The 16,428-nt window shown below is 39.9% G+C and overlaps 1 protein-coding gene across 3 annotated transcripts in view; it reads right to left on the reverse strand.

The window, feature by feature from the left end:
• FOSL2 (FOS like 2, AP-1 transcription factor subunit) overlaps positions 1-15,778 on the reverse strand; it is a 30,440-nt gene extending 14,662 nt beyond the window's left edge. The window contains exon 1 of one of the 3 annotated variants that reach the window (XM_014060308.2): positions 14,849-15,778. In XM_014060308.2, the coding sequence (XP_013915783.1) occupies positions 14,849-14,947 (99 nt within the window). In that variant the 5' untranslated portion in view covers positions 14,948-15,778. Of the gene's footprint in view, positions 1-11,764; positions 11,842-14,162; positions 14,395-14,848 lie in introns of those variants that run through there. The other 2 variants (XM_014060309.2, XM_014060311.2) reach the window with 2 other exon arrangements.
• Between the last annotated feature and the right edge of the window lie 650 nt (positions 15,779-16,428).

The raw sequence follows: 16,428 nt of genomic DNA on the forward strand, positions 1-16,428 counted from the left end.
AAAAGCTGGATGCAATAGCACAGGTTGCCGAACAAACAGGTTAATCCTGCAGTAAATGTGGAAAAATCAAATAGTGAACAAATTAGTTCAGTTGAAAGAATAGGATGATTACACATTTATTCAAATTCATAGCACATATGACCAGTTTTATAACTTAGTGCAAGAAATGGAGTTTCAGTGGTTAGATATACACGGTAAGACATCTGCAGAGTTTTTTATATTTCACTAAATTGCTAATTATAATGTTGATAAAACCATTTCTATTTCAGCTGACGCTATTGCTGCTGGATTGGAAGTAGGGTTTACTTAAGTTTAGTTCAAAATAATTTTAGTAATGTCCAAGAAAAGGGAGGTATTCTACTTACTATTTCAAATCTTATGATACCCAAGTGGCACATTAGAAAGGGTAATGCGTTAAAAGGACGTTTAAAAAGTAACAGTTAAATCAGATTAGTCATTTGGCAAATCAGCAGCCTAAATTTTCACAGACATTTAAAGTTAAAAAAAGATGCCAAACAATTGAGAAGAGAAAAACCAAAATAATATTGCAGAAAAGCAAATACATTCACTTTTGGAAGTTAAGGAAAATGATTGGTGAAAACCTGCTCAAGTAATGGGAAAGTGCAAAAGTCTTCCAGTAGGCATACTAGTGCAGTGTTTTTCAACCTTTTTTGTGCAAAGGCACACTTTTTTCATGAAAAAAATCACGAGGCACACCACCATTAGAAAATGTTTAAAAAATTTAACTCTGTGCCTATATTGACTATATATAAAGTAATTCTCTTGAATAGGAATCAAAGAAACAAAAAGAAATTATTTTATAATTGTTCATATTTCTGTTTACTTACTCAGTTTTTAAAGTAAACGCGGGGCCGCAGGGATTTAATAGAGGCATCCCTGTGTCCCGAAAGCAACTTTCGGGACACAGAGATGTCCCGAGGCAAAAACACCCGGCGGGTGTGTTTCCCACGGCACACTTTACACTATGTCACGCACACTAGTGTGCCGCGGCACAGTGGTTGAAAAACACTGTACTAGTGATAATGTGGTTTAACACAGAAATAGGAAAGATCTACAATTTGCTAGAGTACTAACTGTAGCTTTCTGAAAACAGGCAGCATCAGAAATATTGAAAATGCAGTAAAATGTTGCAACCAAACAAACACATTAGAATTTTTTAAAACTACTGAAAAAATGTGGTAAAGAGTGATTACACAAAAAGAAACTATTAAGCATTGGAGGAAACAAGTAAAATAAATCAGAGACGCAGGGATTCAATTACTTCTAAATAGTGGATTACTCAAGTATATTGTGTATATTATTGTGGCAGTTTAATGACATCTCTGTTATTAGTAGCAGATAGTGACTTTTTTTCCCTTCGCGGAGCTGGGGTGGGCATGGCCTGCACATGACAGCCCGCGGGCCACCAGTGACACCCCTGCTTTAAATGAACAAACTGAGACAGCTGTATTATTAAAAGGCAAGGTTTTGTTATTACCCCACAAAATAATATCATTGCATCATTCTTTGGATTTGACTTTTTAAATATTTAAAAAATAAAGATATTGCTTTCATATCCCACGACTGTTATATTGTATGGTTTTGCTATGACTGACAAGTGAGTCTTTTGCATGACAGAGCACCACCCCAGAAGGGCAATCAAGGCAGAAATACCGTTTTTGCTGTGACAAGATGGATTACCTTAGTAAAGTCGTGGTGGCTCAGTGGTTAGAATGCAATATTGCAGGCTAACTCACCGCTCACACAGGAGTTCGATTCTGATCAGCTCAAGGTTGACTCATCCTTCGCTAAAAAGAGGCCCAAGATTGGTAAAATGAGATTGTTGGAGGCAATATGCTGACTCTGTAAACCGCTTAGGGAGAGCTGTAAAGCACTATGAAGCGGTATATATGTCTAAGTGCTATTGCTAAAGTGGAATGATGGAGCTTTGCAAATCCATATTAAACATGGCAAAATCATTAAATGAAATCAATAGCATTTAATCCTAGGTAAATATAGGAAGGATAGCAATATAAATCTCTAATGTCAATGCAGTCTTCAGGCAGAAAATCTGGGTGTTGCTACAGGACATTATTAAGTCCATAAATGCCAATGTTGCCATTTTTTACATTCCTGCATGCAGGTTTTTTAAGATGGTTTAAAAAACAACAACAACAACCCAGAAGGTCCACACCCCGACCTAAAGCAATAAAAGAAAAAAATTCTTCCATTTTGGTCTTCCACTTTTATAACCACATCTATCCAAGGGATATGATCTACTGGAGTCCTTCGCACAGATTTGGGGAAGTGGGAAATATTTAGTCACATTCCCATTCTTTACAAAGAAACTTTTTCTATGTTTTCAGTAGGAAGAAGCAACTAAGATCTGCACCTACACTGGGCTTCCGTAGTTAAAGGGGCTAGGATGCTTGGTAGGCTAAATTCCCTCTCAGAATAAGATTACAGATTCAGGAAGAATGGATAAATTGTTTATTACATAGAGTAAGATTTAGGAACTAATTAAGAATTGAAGACAATATGAGAAATCAAATTGAAAATCTCATAGTTCAAACTCAGTCTCTTCCAGGCATGAATATACATTCAGACCAGTTCCGGCAGGCACTACTGCAGTGGGATTAAAATTGTTCTGTGCATGCGCAGAAGCTAAAAATAAGATTGTGGCACCTACAGCGCCGCCCAGAGAACTGGTTCGGGAGTGTGGCTGCCAGTTCCAGCAACCCAGGCCGCCAAACCACTATCAGTTCGTCCGAACTGGTCCAAACTGGTAGGAACCCACCACTGATTCAGACACATACACAACAAAATACAAATAAGGATACAAATAACAAACAGCTCTGAACAATTCACATACATCAATTCATTCACATCCATATCTTTTAATCTGCCTTTAGCTCCACATTTCCATATATAGCTATTTCTCAATTCTCATTTCAAAGCTGGGCCTGCAGAAACCAGCTGTGAGAGATTCCATCTCCTCTTGATATAAGATGAAAAAAAGCCCCAGTTCAGCTCAGCCACACATGCGCATGCCATCCACCAGCTGGTCTTCGGGTCTCTGCTGCACATATGTAGGGGGGAATGCAGGGGGCCATAAGCACATGTATGGGGGGCATGTGAGGGGAACACATGTGTGGGGGCCATGAGAGCATTGCATTTTGTGGGTTTGGGTGCACACACTTTGGGCACTCGGTCCGAAAAAGGTTAGCCATCCCTGGCTTAGAGATTGGGTTTCCTGGATTTTGATGGGTTCTGTCCACAGTCTAGGTCAATGTTTCTCAACCATGGCAAGTTTATAGATTTCAACTGTCAGAAATCTGAGGTTGAAATACACCCATTCTAAACTTGACAAGGTTAAGAAACACTATTCTGGATTGACTGCTTTATTAACTCTTTCTTATCTAAATCCCCGGGAGTCCTTTTCCCTTCTTCATTACAACTTTATTCTGTGTTCTGTGTCATCACGCATGAAATATGGAGGAGTAGATGAGGAAAAAGTTGTGTTTTCTAACCAGTCATCCCAGAGAATACCAGCGTGCAACTCAGTCATATTCTACTCAATTGTTTATGCTCCAAGAATACCAAATAGTAACTCAAAAGACAAGACTGACTCATAGAATGACAAAGCTTCAGCAGCCTTTCAGGAAACACTGGCATGAGATGAAGAATATATCCCCGGCTCTTTAAAAGGCGAAAAGTAGGCTGATTTTAAGCAAAAAGTTTATGTTACTGGAGGAATCTGAATGACATTGAGCTTGTCAATTAAGCCTACTGAGGGAGGAAACTACTGGAAAATCATAAGTTTGTAGGCTGGACTAGGAAGTCCAAAAACATCAAGAAAGAAAACTATAGCAAAAGTTTCCATACTTTTTCTGTGAAAATTGAATAGTTCCATTTCCTACAGTCACATCTTTCTTTTCTTCTAAAAAAGCTTAACAATATCAACAATATTTGCAATATAACATTAATAGTATTTTAAAAAGATACCCTAAGAGAATTTTAGATTATTCCAATACTCCTATTTTTTTCCTACTTATTGTTTTATCAGTTAAAATGTCAATAACTGAACTTGTTGTTCTGGTATGTTCCAAGCTAATGGAAAATGAAAAAAGATACGGAAACATAGCAAATGAATATAAAAACAAAAAAACTGTTTCGGAGACCCTGTTCCATCAATATGGCATAGAATTTTAAGCCCTGGTACCAGTTAAAGTACTTCTGCTCTATATGTCTGATCGGGAGACGGTTTTAAAAGCAGAATATAAAGATGCCTCCAGTTGAAGCAGATTTATGTGCCTATACTTTAATAATACTGCATAAAAAGTGTTTTGGGATTCAGATCAGAAAAAATTCCCTGAATTTTTTTCCCCTCTGTCTAGACAAAACAAAGAAGGAGCTTTTAGAAAGACACTAGATAATAATTTATTTCAAAAATGTGTAGGTATTTGTGTGCATATATAAAAATTTTAAAGGCATACTAGTCTACCTTGTTTTGTTTTCATAGTAAATCTGGAACTTTTGCTGGCACCAAAAGCTGCAGCAATGGAGGAAAAAGAAAACAACTGAAGAGACTCTGAAGGAGGGAAAAAAGTAAAGAAAAGGAATGTGTTTCTGTAACAAGGAGACAACAATTGTTGGATTAGGTTTACAGGCTATCAAGCCCCAGCATGGGGTTTTTAAACCCATTAACGAAAAGTATTTGCAGTATATGACAATGATCCCCACTGTTTTGATTGATGAAATGACATTAAGAAAGTAAAATAAACTAGTGAACTAAACAAAAACAGGAGATCTGTCCTGCAGAATCCAAACTAAGGTCAACTACTGATTCAGAATTTGAGGATAATCCACGAAGATGGTAGTAGTCTTAACTGTGAAGGTATGTGATGAGAAAAACACATATTTATTTTCCAGAATGATGCAACATAAACAAGGGAGCCAAGGAACAAGGGGAGAAGTCAGTGGTGATACATTGCATGTCCTCATCCTCACAACCTGCTTGGGAAGGTTAACCTTCTAGAATAGTAGTTAAAGGCGGGGCAGGGGTAGGACTTACAAAGGAAAGAAAAAGCCCAATGTAAAGCAGAAGTCTGCATTAACAATGGCTTTCAACTTAAAATACTCAGTCTTGCTATTCGCTGAACTAACATCCCTCTGTAATCAACAAGGAAGATACTCCTCAGAACCTCCCAATGAGCATATTTAAGAGTTAAATGCTATTATTCAGTGTTACATTATAAACTCATGGATGATGTCACATGAGCCAAAAAGGCATACTAGAACATGCACATTTTTGACACACAGTAATCTAGACAAGCTGTTTTAGCATCTTGATATGTGTGCTTTAGACAATGAAATAAGCAACCCGACAAAACCTGCTGTTGTCCATATATACCAGGACTCCAGTGGATTGGGACTTGAGACTGCTGAGAATGCCATGGATAATCAAGAAAAACAACCCAATCAAATAAATCAAACCAAAGTTCTCACTCAAGGCTCTCTCTAAACTATTATGTGAGAACCTGACTCCCTACAGAGGGTTGTAATGCTGGGAAAGGTAGAAGGAAAGAAAAAGAGGACAATTCATAATAAGGTGGACGGCTCAGTTGCAATGTTGTTGGGTACGCAATTCAAAGACCTAAAAAAACAAATTAGGAAAGATTGTCACAGTGTCTGTGGTCGCTAAAAGTGGGCACCCACTTGGTACATAATCAAACCTAGCAGGTTGAGAATTTTAAGATTCTAGCAGACTTTGTCAAGACTTGGAGGTTATATGGCGCGAAGGCTGTAGATTCAACTGGGAAATCTAAATAATATCCTGGAAGAAATCAATAACAAATCATCTCCATACTACTGTGAAGGCTAACAGCGTGGATAGGTATGCCTGGTCACCAGAGATAGAGCTGAACTTGAGAGTTTTTATCCTACTTAATTTCAACCCATTTGAATGGCACTGAGTTGGACAAGAGTGAAACAGCAATTAAGAGCTATCAAGGAAACACTATAGGTGGTCCTTGACTTACGACCACAATTGAGTCCCAAATTTCTGTTGCTAAGTGAAACATCTGTTTTAGGGGGTTTTACCCCATTTTACAACTTTTCTTCCCCCAGTTGTTAAGTGAACCACTGCAGTTGTTAAGTGAATCTGACTTCCCCTTTGACTTTGTTTGTAAGAAGGTAGCAAAATCTGACCACAGGATGCTACAACCGTCATAAATATGAATCAGTTGCCAAGCATCTGAATTTTGATCACATGCGCTTGGGGATGATGCAATGGTCATAAGTGTAACAAAAAGGTCTTAAGTCATTTGTTTCAGTGCCATTGTAACTTTGAATGTCACTAAGTGAACTGTTGTAACTTGAGGACTACCTGTATTATGTTATATGATGTCAGATGTTAAGGGAGGGGTTCCTATCATACAGGTCATCTAAATTATTTATATGAGTACTCAGAAAAAAACATCTCCTAAAAAACCGTGGAATAAAAATAAGCAAAGTGGCTCAGATACAATATTCTTGGCATCTACGGTCATGGCCTCATTCTTTTGCAAATAGGAATAGCCCTAGAGACAAGACAACTGACAACCAAGCAGAAGGATTTTGAGTCAGGATTTATTCGAGGGTTAGTTTGTTTGCTTAACTAATCTGAAACTGGTTATGTGCACCTCTCTGTGTACATGCTCAGACATGCTAATTTCCAACATATCTGGCTACAGGAAAAGAAACAATCTTTCTAATGCTATTTTTCTTTTACATTTTAGTAGGATTTCCCCCCTTTCGATGAAGCACACTTCAGCTCAAATGGATATTCTTGAGTAACCTTTTGCAGGATGGAAAAGTTAACTACTTTAATTATTAAACATCAAGCTGCTAACCTTTTTCATTCAGAGCCATCAGACCAGAATAAAAATGGAAAGTTACTGTGGACTTCCATCATTCAAAGCAAAGAAGAGCCATTGTGCATTTGTGGGTTTAAGAAAAATAGTTCTGGATTTCCCATAAGATTTGCCTTATCCTATATTATGTCTTACAGCCGCCGCCTATACACCCATAGTAAGTGATGTAGTATTCTATACAATACAATAGCAGAGTTGGAAGGGACCTTGGAGGTCTTCTAGTCCAACCCCCTGCCTAGCCAGGAAACCCTATACCGTTCCAGACAAATGGCTACCCAGCATCTTCTTAAAGACTTCCAGTGTTGGGGCATTCACAACTTCTGGAGGCAAGCTGTTCCACCTATTAATTGTTCTAATTGTCAGGAAATTTCTCCTCAGTTCTAAGTTGCTTCTCTCCTTGATTAGTTTCCACCCATTGCTTCTTATTCTACCCTCAGGTGCCTTGGAGAATAGTTTGACTCCCTCTTCTTTGTGGCAGCCCCTGAGATATTGGAACACTGCTATCATGTCTCCCTTAGTCCTTCTTTCTATTAAACTAGACATACCCAGTTCCTGCAACCATTCTTCATATGTTTTAGCCTCAAGTCCCCTATTATCTTTGTTGCTCTTCTCTGCACTCTTTCTAGAGTTGCAACATCTTTTCTACGTCGTGGCGACCAAAACTAGATGCAGTATTCCAAGTGTGGCCTTACCAAGGCATTAAAAAGTGGTATTAACACTTCACGTGATCTTGATTCTATCCCTCTGTTTATGTAGCCTAGAACTGTGTTGGCTTTTTTGGCAATATCTTCTGATATTGGAAATAACAACCATGATAAGTAACCATCTATGTTTGAGATCATTCTTCCTAATAAGAGATATAACCAATGGCAAGATAAGAAGAACCTGCACATCCTTATTGAACAAATCTGCTACTCTTCTTAATATTATTTACCTTCACTATAACTCCATGAGGATACTCAGCAGTAGATGAATGACTTGTTGAGGTCACCCATCAGCCTCGTGGTGAAATTGATCTGCTGCATTCTTCTCACTGCTTCACAACATTTGAGATTTATTTATTTTTTACTGAAAAGATCAGCCTACCATCAACTACAATGATGGCTTACAGCATCTCATCTTTTTTTACTGTTTCATAAATTGAAAGATAAATTGTTATCTGATCTGAATTATTACGATTCAGTATTCTACTTCTGGTTCAGATCCTTAACATTGCAGGTTATTTTCAAGACAGGTTCCAGGGTAAAATACCAAAATACATCCATTATGTGCAAAGTTAGCTATACTGAGAATTTGTGATAACAGCATAGTTTTCATAAATAATATACTGCTTTAAGAGTGCAGCAATTTAAAGGCAGTAAGTTCCCAAAGACAAGATCCCTCACTCTGAATTAAGAAAGGGGGGTGGGGTGGAGAAGGTTGTGGATAGATAAGAGAGAGTGAATTCGATACATTTTTCTCTTGTCAGGCAGCTGACATAAAATAAGAAGTTTATGAAACATTCATTCTTGAGTTGAAGTTCAGATTTATGCTTAATCTGCAACATCAGTAAGAATCAAAGCAAAAGACATTGCAGAAACTCTCATATTCTCTTTGAACTGTCAGACATAAACCATACATGCATGTTTTAGGACATGATTGGCATGTCTTTATTTAATCTGGAACAAAACAGCAATGTCTTAGGGTGTATACACCACAACCCCTTTCGGACCAAGCTGTTCTTCATTTCTTTATTGCATTTCCATCACTATTAAAAAATACACATTTAGAATGGAACTACTATTATCACAAACTGTCAACAAACACTGAAGGCATGAAACAAGATTGAATTTCAGGACCGCTGTGCAAAGGATTTAATTTTTGACAAAGATTAAGGGCAGCATATACTGCTGTAGTGAATACAGGTAGTCTTCAACCTACGCCCACAATTGAGCCCCAAATTTCTGTTATTAAGTGAGCCGAGGTGGCGCAGTGGTTAAATGCAGCACTGCAGGCTACTTCAGCTGACTGCAGTTCTGCAGTTCGGCTGTTCAAATCTCACCGGCTCAGGGTTGACTCAGCCTTCCATCCTTCCGAGGTGAGTAAAATGAGGACCTGGATTGTTGTTGGGGGCAATATGCTGACTCAGTAAAACCACTTAGAGAGGGCTGATAGCCCTATGAAGCGGTATATAAGTCTAACTGCTATTGCTATTGCTATTGCTAAGTGAATCATTTTTAAAGTGAATTATGCCCCATTTTACAACCTTTCTTGCCTCTGTTGTTAAGTGAATCAGTTGATAAGTTAGTAACCTGGTTGTTAAGTGAATCTGGCTTCCGCATTGACTTTGATTGTCAGAATGTCACAAAAGACGATCACATGATCTTGGGACACAGCAATGGTCATAAATATGAACAAGTTGCCAAGCATCTGAATTTTGATTACATGATCATGGGGATTTGGAAAGGTCATAACTGTAAAAAACGGTCATAAATCACTTTTTTTCAATGCTGTTGTAACGAACTTTCACTAAATAAGCTGTTGTAAATCAAAGATTACCTGTAAAGTTGTTGACTCTACAACTGAAATTTTATAAGAAATACTGGTACGGTCATATATATATATATGACCAGAAGTATTGTCATATATACATGATATCAAAGCCTGAAGTCGATTGGGCTTCTTACGTCACATCCAAAAGATTGAAAAGACTACTAACAGATAGTGGGCATATGAGAAGGCCAGAGTTAGTTGGCAACTTGACCAGTCATTTGAACAGCACAATCCTGATCTTCACAAACCAGTAAGGTAAAGGGACCTGAAACAATTCCAGTCCTAGAGAGTAAAGTTTACAAAAGTGTGCAGGAATGAGTTTAGATATAGGTGAAGTTTTTTCAGAAGGGATAAAACTTTGAGACAAAAATGAACCAAAAATACCGAGAAAGCAATAATATGAACCACACGGGTATTTTTTAATATGCTGTATATTTGAAGCAAACAAATCGCCCCATTCCAGGCACTTTTTGTTAATTTCTCCTTCCCATTATCTATAATCTTTGGAAATCTATCTGGATTAGCCAAAAGAGGGCACCAAAGAGATGTCTTTGCTATGGAGCTGGGCAGAGAGAGTCATTTCTGGTAAAAAAAAAAAGGGGGGGAGGATTCTTTAGTGTATGGAATCTTGCAGACTGGAATTACTAGCAAAGTTTAACACAGAGCAATTATGGAGGGGAAGCGCCTATAGTTTATAGTAAAAATAATGTTTTATTCCCCATGTTGCTGTTTTACTGCAAAAGTAATAAGAAAGGGGGGAGGGGGGAGGAAAGCAAAGACAACCGATGTAAACATGTTATGAAATATCATAAGTTTGTGTAACAGAGGAGATTGTGCAATGCCTTTCAGAGAAGCCATAATTTTTGCCTATGATGAAAAGGCAGCTGGGGGTGGCGGGAAGAGAAATAGAGAGAGAGAGAGATGCAAATTGAGAGGAAAAAAGGCGGGGAACAAACCGGCCATCAGACTTCAGTTCCAACAGGAAATATTCCTCATTCTTTAAGTTCCGACATCATTCAAGACCAGACACTGACCAAAAAAAAGTATCCCAAAAATGTAGTCAGGGTGCTCAGATCCTGTAAGAACTTGCATTCTGAAGGTCAAAATCCAATCAACAATAAATACCAACAAGCTAAGGAATGTCTGAATACCAAAGGAAAACAGTAATTGCCCTCTCTTGTTTGCCTGAAGATAAAGCAGATACCAAAAAAAGGACATTCCAATTCCTTCTGGGAAAAACTGTTTAAAAAATGTAGAAACCAAATTGAATCCACTCCTTTGAAAGGATAGGAAGGGGGGGGGGGTGTTGCATTTTGCCTATGGAAATTACTGTATCATTTAAACAGCATTTTCAGCACAGACCAAAATGCTTCATGAAACAGAATTAGAGTTAATGGAAGGGAAAATGATTCCAGCTAGAATAAAAGAAAAGAGCTGCAAAAAAGAAAAAGAAAATCCATAATTTAAAAAGTAAAATTCATCTTGCAGATTCCACTAATTTGCAATAGAGCAACAAAGACAGTAATACACTTTGTCTAATCTAGAAAAAAATATCTCTTGCTTTACGTTTTTTCAATGTAACAAATGATTTACAATCCATTGTAAAAATGTTTTTCCCCCCAGTAAATTGGGTCTGTAGTCTGGCCATTTATTAGATGGGATTAAAAAGAAAGTGCTGAACTGCATTTACAAAAACATACAAAACGTCTGCCATCGTTAACATACTGAAATTTAAAAAACAAATATGTAATCCTACATCAGATTTTGAATTTAACTAGGTTTTCAATGGAAAACACCATTTTGCTTGGCGCGTATAGTATCTAGTTCGACAACCTGGGTTAAATTAAGTTATAAATCAAGCTAATGATACTAACATTAAACCCATTTTGGAAAGTAAATGTAATTATTTCAATCAAGCTTATTCTGGTCAGAGTTGTAATTTCTATTGCAGCTTCCTTGAAATCCTAAAAATGACATGGAAATTCTGTTTGTACAGTAGGAGAAAAAGGAAATCTTTGAATCAGAAATCAATTTATTTGAAGATTCACAGAAAGAGATATGTGGTTCTTTAGAAATTTGAAGAAGTTATTTCCATAACCCTGCAAATTCGGTCCACTGCAAATCTACTACTACCAAATAAAGCACAAATAAATGGGGTGGGTGTCATAGTAAAAAAATGCTAACCATTACAAATATTAAGGAAACATTTTGCATTTTAAAAATATATTGGAAAATTTAAGATAATTATTTGAAAAGAGAGGGGAAAATTTCTTATTTCCAAATAGTGAGGCAGAAGCATATTATCTCTGTAAACCCACCTTCACTAAACAACCAATATTTTCCCGTTTCTTACGACTATTGATTCATATTTTTCATCCAGGATACAAAATCAGTTCAGACACTAATAAACACAAAAAAAAATATAGACACATTATTGCCAATTTTTAACACTAAAATCAGCACATTAAATGTTCATAAAAATATCTAATTTTGTGAACTGCCGAAGTGTAACAGAATTTTGCCCACATACAATTTGCTAGGCTCCTTCTTATAGGCCAACTGCTACATAATGAAAATAACCTATCTTTCTTTGGAACTTTGAAATAATTTTCTAGAGGCCATTGTAGATTCCATTTTTCTAGATTCACACAATGGTATTACAAATGCATTACAGTCACATTCCAAATCCTTAATTCTGTCCTGACAGTTATGTGAGCTGGCGCCATATTCCCTGAAGACATCTCTATTTTTGTTTTATTTTTTCCAAACCCTAAAAATGATTATTTCATAAACTTAATTCATTTGAGTTGAAGGAACTTTGGAACTGATGCAGTTCAAAGGAGATTCCCATTGTGGCTTCTCCTGGGAATAGACCTGTACTGTTCCCAAGAACTAGTACCTTTCACAATTTCCCTTCTCTCCTTAAAATTATATTTCTTAAATAAGAAACTTAGGCAACTATATTACAACAAAAAATAGAGGAATGATCAACCCATATAAAGAAAATATATCTTTCCATAAAGTCACATGCATTTCAACTGACTTAATTCCCTCTCTGTCATTTAAGTGACCTTTTACCCTGATTAAGTCTCACAAGGGTCCAGGTGAGCCTCAACTAGCCTGGGATTATATAGGCCTTTAATGTGGGTACCACTGGGCTCACAGATGTGTCCCTTGGAAGCATTAAGGCTCATTTCATTGCTCCTTCTAATTTTAAAATCTTTTACTTTTTTTATATACTTAACATTAGTTTTCTGTTGGGAAATAGTTTGCTGCAAAGCAAAGCACCATTTCCAACATAATCATGTGATGCATGTTAGCTCATTTGTATGTTTTGGTGTGGTGTACTTTTTGTCTGAGATTTTCTTCTATGTGGGAGTATAATGATCTGTGTGTTTCTTTAAACATAACCTGTTTGCATTATGTGGGAAAAAAGTATTTTGTTGTGCTTTGTGCAGGCAGATACGTGTTTTGGCACTCGACATTCAGACCACACCTCTGTATTGTATTCATTTGGCAAAGTTATTTATCTCTCAGCCTAAGTCTCCTCAATTTGCCCTCTGTGAAATGGGTACTGGAGTAGAAGTCTATGAGCTCAAAGCACAAATTTTGTGATTGGAGGTCCAGAATTTCTTCTTGTCTTCATAGGTAAAGTTCATAGGTAGCCTACAATTTCTGTTTTGTAGAATAGAGGAGTTTTGTGACTTGCCCTAACTATCTTGGTGGGCATTTGTAAATGTGCAAGTCCTACTGCCCTCTCCAAATTATTAAGAACACATATAACTTTCTCTTAAAATGTGCCCAATGCTTAAAAGGGTTGGGGATTCCTGGCTTATGGTCGATTATTTTCTACTCTGTAGAATCTTTCCCCCACAACCACAATAGCTGTACTTTTGGAAATACCATAAGGGAAAAATTCAAGCCAAAGAAACGTTATAGATGGCCAGCCCTACATTTAGCCTGCTGTTTGCAAACTGCTCAGTTAGGGAGGGGTTTCTACTGAATAGACCTGAAGACCCAGTTGGTTCATCTCCTCCTTTCGACTCTTAAAAGTCCACAAAAGAAACCAAGTTCTTCCTTTGGCTCACCTTCAGCTGAGGTACCAGACATTTTGGCATTCTTTCCCAATGGCAACGATTGAAGAGAGCGGCCCACATAGCCCATTTTTATACTATTTACAGCCAGTGGAAACCTGTGTTAACAGTTCCAGAAGGCTACTCATTATTTCCTCTCTTTTGTTCCCAATTAGACATTTTATTCCGAGAAAAACACTCCCACCAACCGCCATACCCAGCCACCCCTTTGACCTGGCGCTCACGGCTCTGTACATGGAGATAGCCGCTCAGGCTTTCCCTTCGCCCTGGATTTTTAGACTCTTGCCCAGAAAGGCTCCCCCTTCCCTCAGATTCCTCCTTAGAGAACCTCAAGACACACTGATCTCCCCTGATACAACCTTTCCCCAAAAAGACCCCAGAAGCCGAAAGTACCAAAGCAACCCCCCACCCTCCCTACATCGCCTTTGGCTCCACCGGAGGCCAGCACTGGCTGCGGAAAGCTAAACCGCCCAAGGGGCGCAGGGGTTCGGGTTCTGCTGAACTGAAAGAGTCCGGGCAAAGGGATGGCGAGCGCACGGACAACCGTGAAGCTCTCTTTTTCCTAGGAAGAAAAGGAAAACAAGGCAAGGGGAGAGGACCGCCCGCCCCCAACCCCGCTTACTTAGCCGGCGCGCCGCCCAAATCGGTGGCTCAGGGTCGCATTGGGCTTGTCACTCCGAAGGGGCTGCCTCCTGCCTACCAACTCGCTCTCTCTCTCTCCCGCCTTGCACTTCCAAGGACTCGTTCGCCCGCAACCGCCCCAACTCTGGAAAAGCCGCGGCCGTTTCCGCCTCCTTTTAAGGTGTGAGCGCGCTGAGAGGCGGCTATTGGACTGGAGGCCAAAGGAGACGCGTCGCCCGCTGCTCCCCTCTTAATCTCCGACTGAGGGAGAGGTCGAGGCGCGCACACAGGAGGTGGACAGGGGTGTGGTTAGCGAACTTTACTATTTGATTAAGGAGTTGCTGCCAGCCGCGGAGGGAGGAGGGGGGGGCACAGATCGCTCGCGGGGAGGTGGGGGGGGGGAGAAGCGTGCGACGGAGAGGCGCTGAGGAGGAGGAAGAAAAGCAAATAATAATCAGCATAATAAACAGAGACCCGAACCACGCAAAGCCACATTAAAATAAAATGCACGCAAAGCCCCCTCCCCTATTTGCCCAAAGACAAATTCCTGTTACGGGATCACAAATGGGAGAGAGTATGACTTCAGAAGAGGAGAGAAAGTACACGTGTCCTGGTAAAAGGAAAGCCTCGCTGTCAGAACTCGGATTTGGGCAACTTGGCGACCAAGGTGCTCGGGCTGGCCCCTACCTGTTGAGTTGTGATGCTCGAGTAAGTTTCCGGATGCCCTGGAGAAGTGCTGCTGCCCCGAGAGGAGGTATCAAAATTCGTCGGAAAGTCCTGGTACATTGTCCAAGGTGCAAGCAGGAGAGGAATAATAATGAGAAAAAAAAATATTTCGAGCTGTTGTTCCCTCTTGCTCAGTCCCTTCCTGTCTTGGTTTCCAATCGTATAATTTGATGCTTTAGATTTCAAGCGCGCTCAGGTGGAGACGGATGCAGCTGGCAGTTTGGATTTTGATTCTATTTTAAAGCAAGTCCTGATTTTCTCTCTCTCGAAACAGGACCGTGGGATTAAAAAAAGAAAAAAGAATCACCCAAACCTCCCACGTATAAAAATGCAAAATTCACTGCTTGTAGAGCAAAATTATCGAGTCTCTTAAGAACGTCAGCATAACTATGAAAAGGCTTTTTTTAAAAAAAAAGAAAAAGAAGAAGCGAGTTCTCTTTCCAAACGCGCCTTTATTTCTAAAGAAAATTGGACGTGTCTTGTTTCCCCTTCCTTCCCCTTTGCCTGCCTACTGGTATCAAAGTCTTGATCTCTCCGTAGTTTTAAGGAGGATCGTTGCCTCCTGTATAATTAAGCCCTTCAGAAAAGTGCCGTCTTTCTGCTCGAACTGGACTCGATGACTCAGCCCGGGATTTGAGGCGCTTTATTTACTTATTGTTGAAAAGATTCGGCTGAATTATCGATCTAGCTCTGGATTTGGCTCTTCTCGGCCATGAAAGCGAACTCTTCTGTCGTCCCCCCCTGCTTACACGTACCCCCCTCCCTTTCTCTTTCCCTTGGAGTAAGCGCCTCTCTAGTTTAGTATCCTTGTTTTCTGAGCTCCTTTACTCTCCCTGGATGAGTCAGGGCGATGGCATTAGTTCAAATCCCGAGCCTCATTGCATCTCCTCTTCTTAAGATCTGTACCATGTGGACTTCCAGCGTCAAACTTGCAACTTGGCCACGCCCCCACTCGCAACGCGGAGCCTCCCACTGGTGGGGAGGAGGAGGAGGAGACAGGAGGAGGGCTAAATCGGTCGGCCCATTCAACCCGACCCAGTTTACTGAATGCAGACGATTGGAAGGGGGATAAGCAGGCAATTCAAGGCAGACGTTCTCACGCCCATTCGCCATGCCGCCCGACCGGACAGTCCGTTGCCTGGTCCGGAATGGTGTTTCCCTCCCCTATCTCCCCCCCCGCCCCACGTCTCGGTTTAGTCTGTTCCATTGTCGCAGGTCGCGGTTGCCAAAGATGGTCATTTGCGTTGTACTACGTGAGCGCGGGTTTCCTTGGTTAGAGTGATGCGCTCAGAGAGGGATTCCCTGCTCGCCCCGCCGCAGATCAAATCTCAAACGAAGGGACTAATCTTAATGGAAAATGCGGAGGGAGCGGCTTTCAAAGAAGGCCCTTCTGATTGCCCCCCGGTTCTTTCTCGGGGGGCAGATCGTCCTGAGTGAGAAATATAAAGGCATAAAACTCGAGGGCTACTCGGAAGCAGGACAGGCGGGGAAGAGTTGGGAGATGGGGGAGTTGCATTTCGGAGGCTGCGAGGCTTTACTCA

Source organism: Thamnophis sirtalis, unplaced genomic scaffold, assembly GCF_051295495.1.
Source record: "Thamnophis sirtalis isolate CommonGarterSnake01/CBP01778 unplaced genomic scaffold, rThaSir2_p1.2 scaffold_6, whole genome shotgun sequence".
Taxonomy (NCBI): Eukaryota; Metazoa; Chordata; class Lepidosauria; order Squamata; family Natricidae; genus Thamnophis; species Thamnophis sirtalis.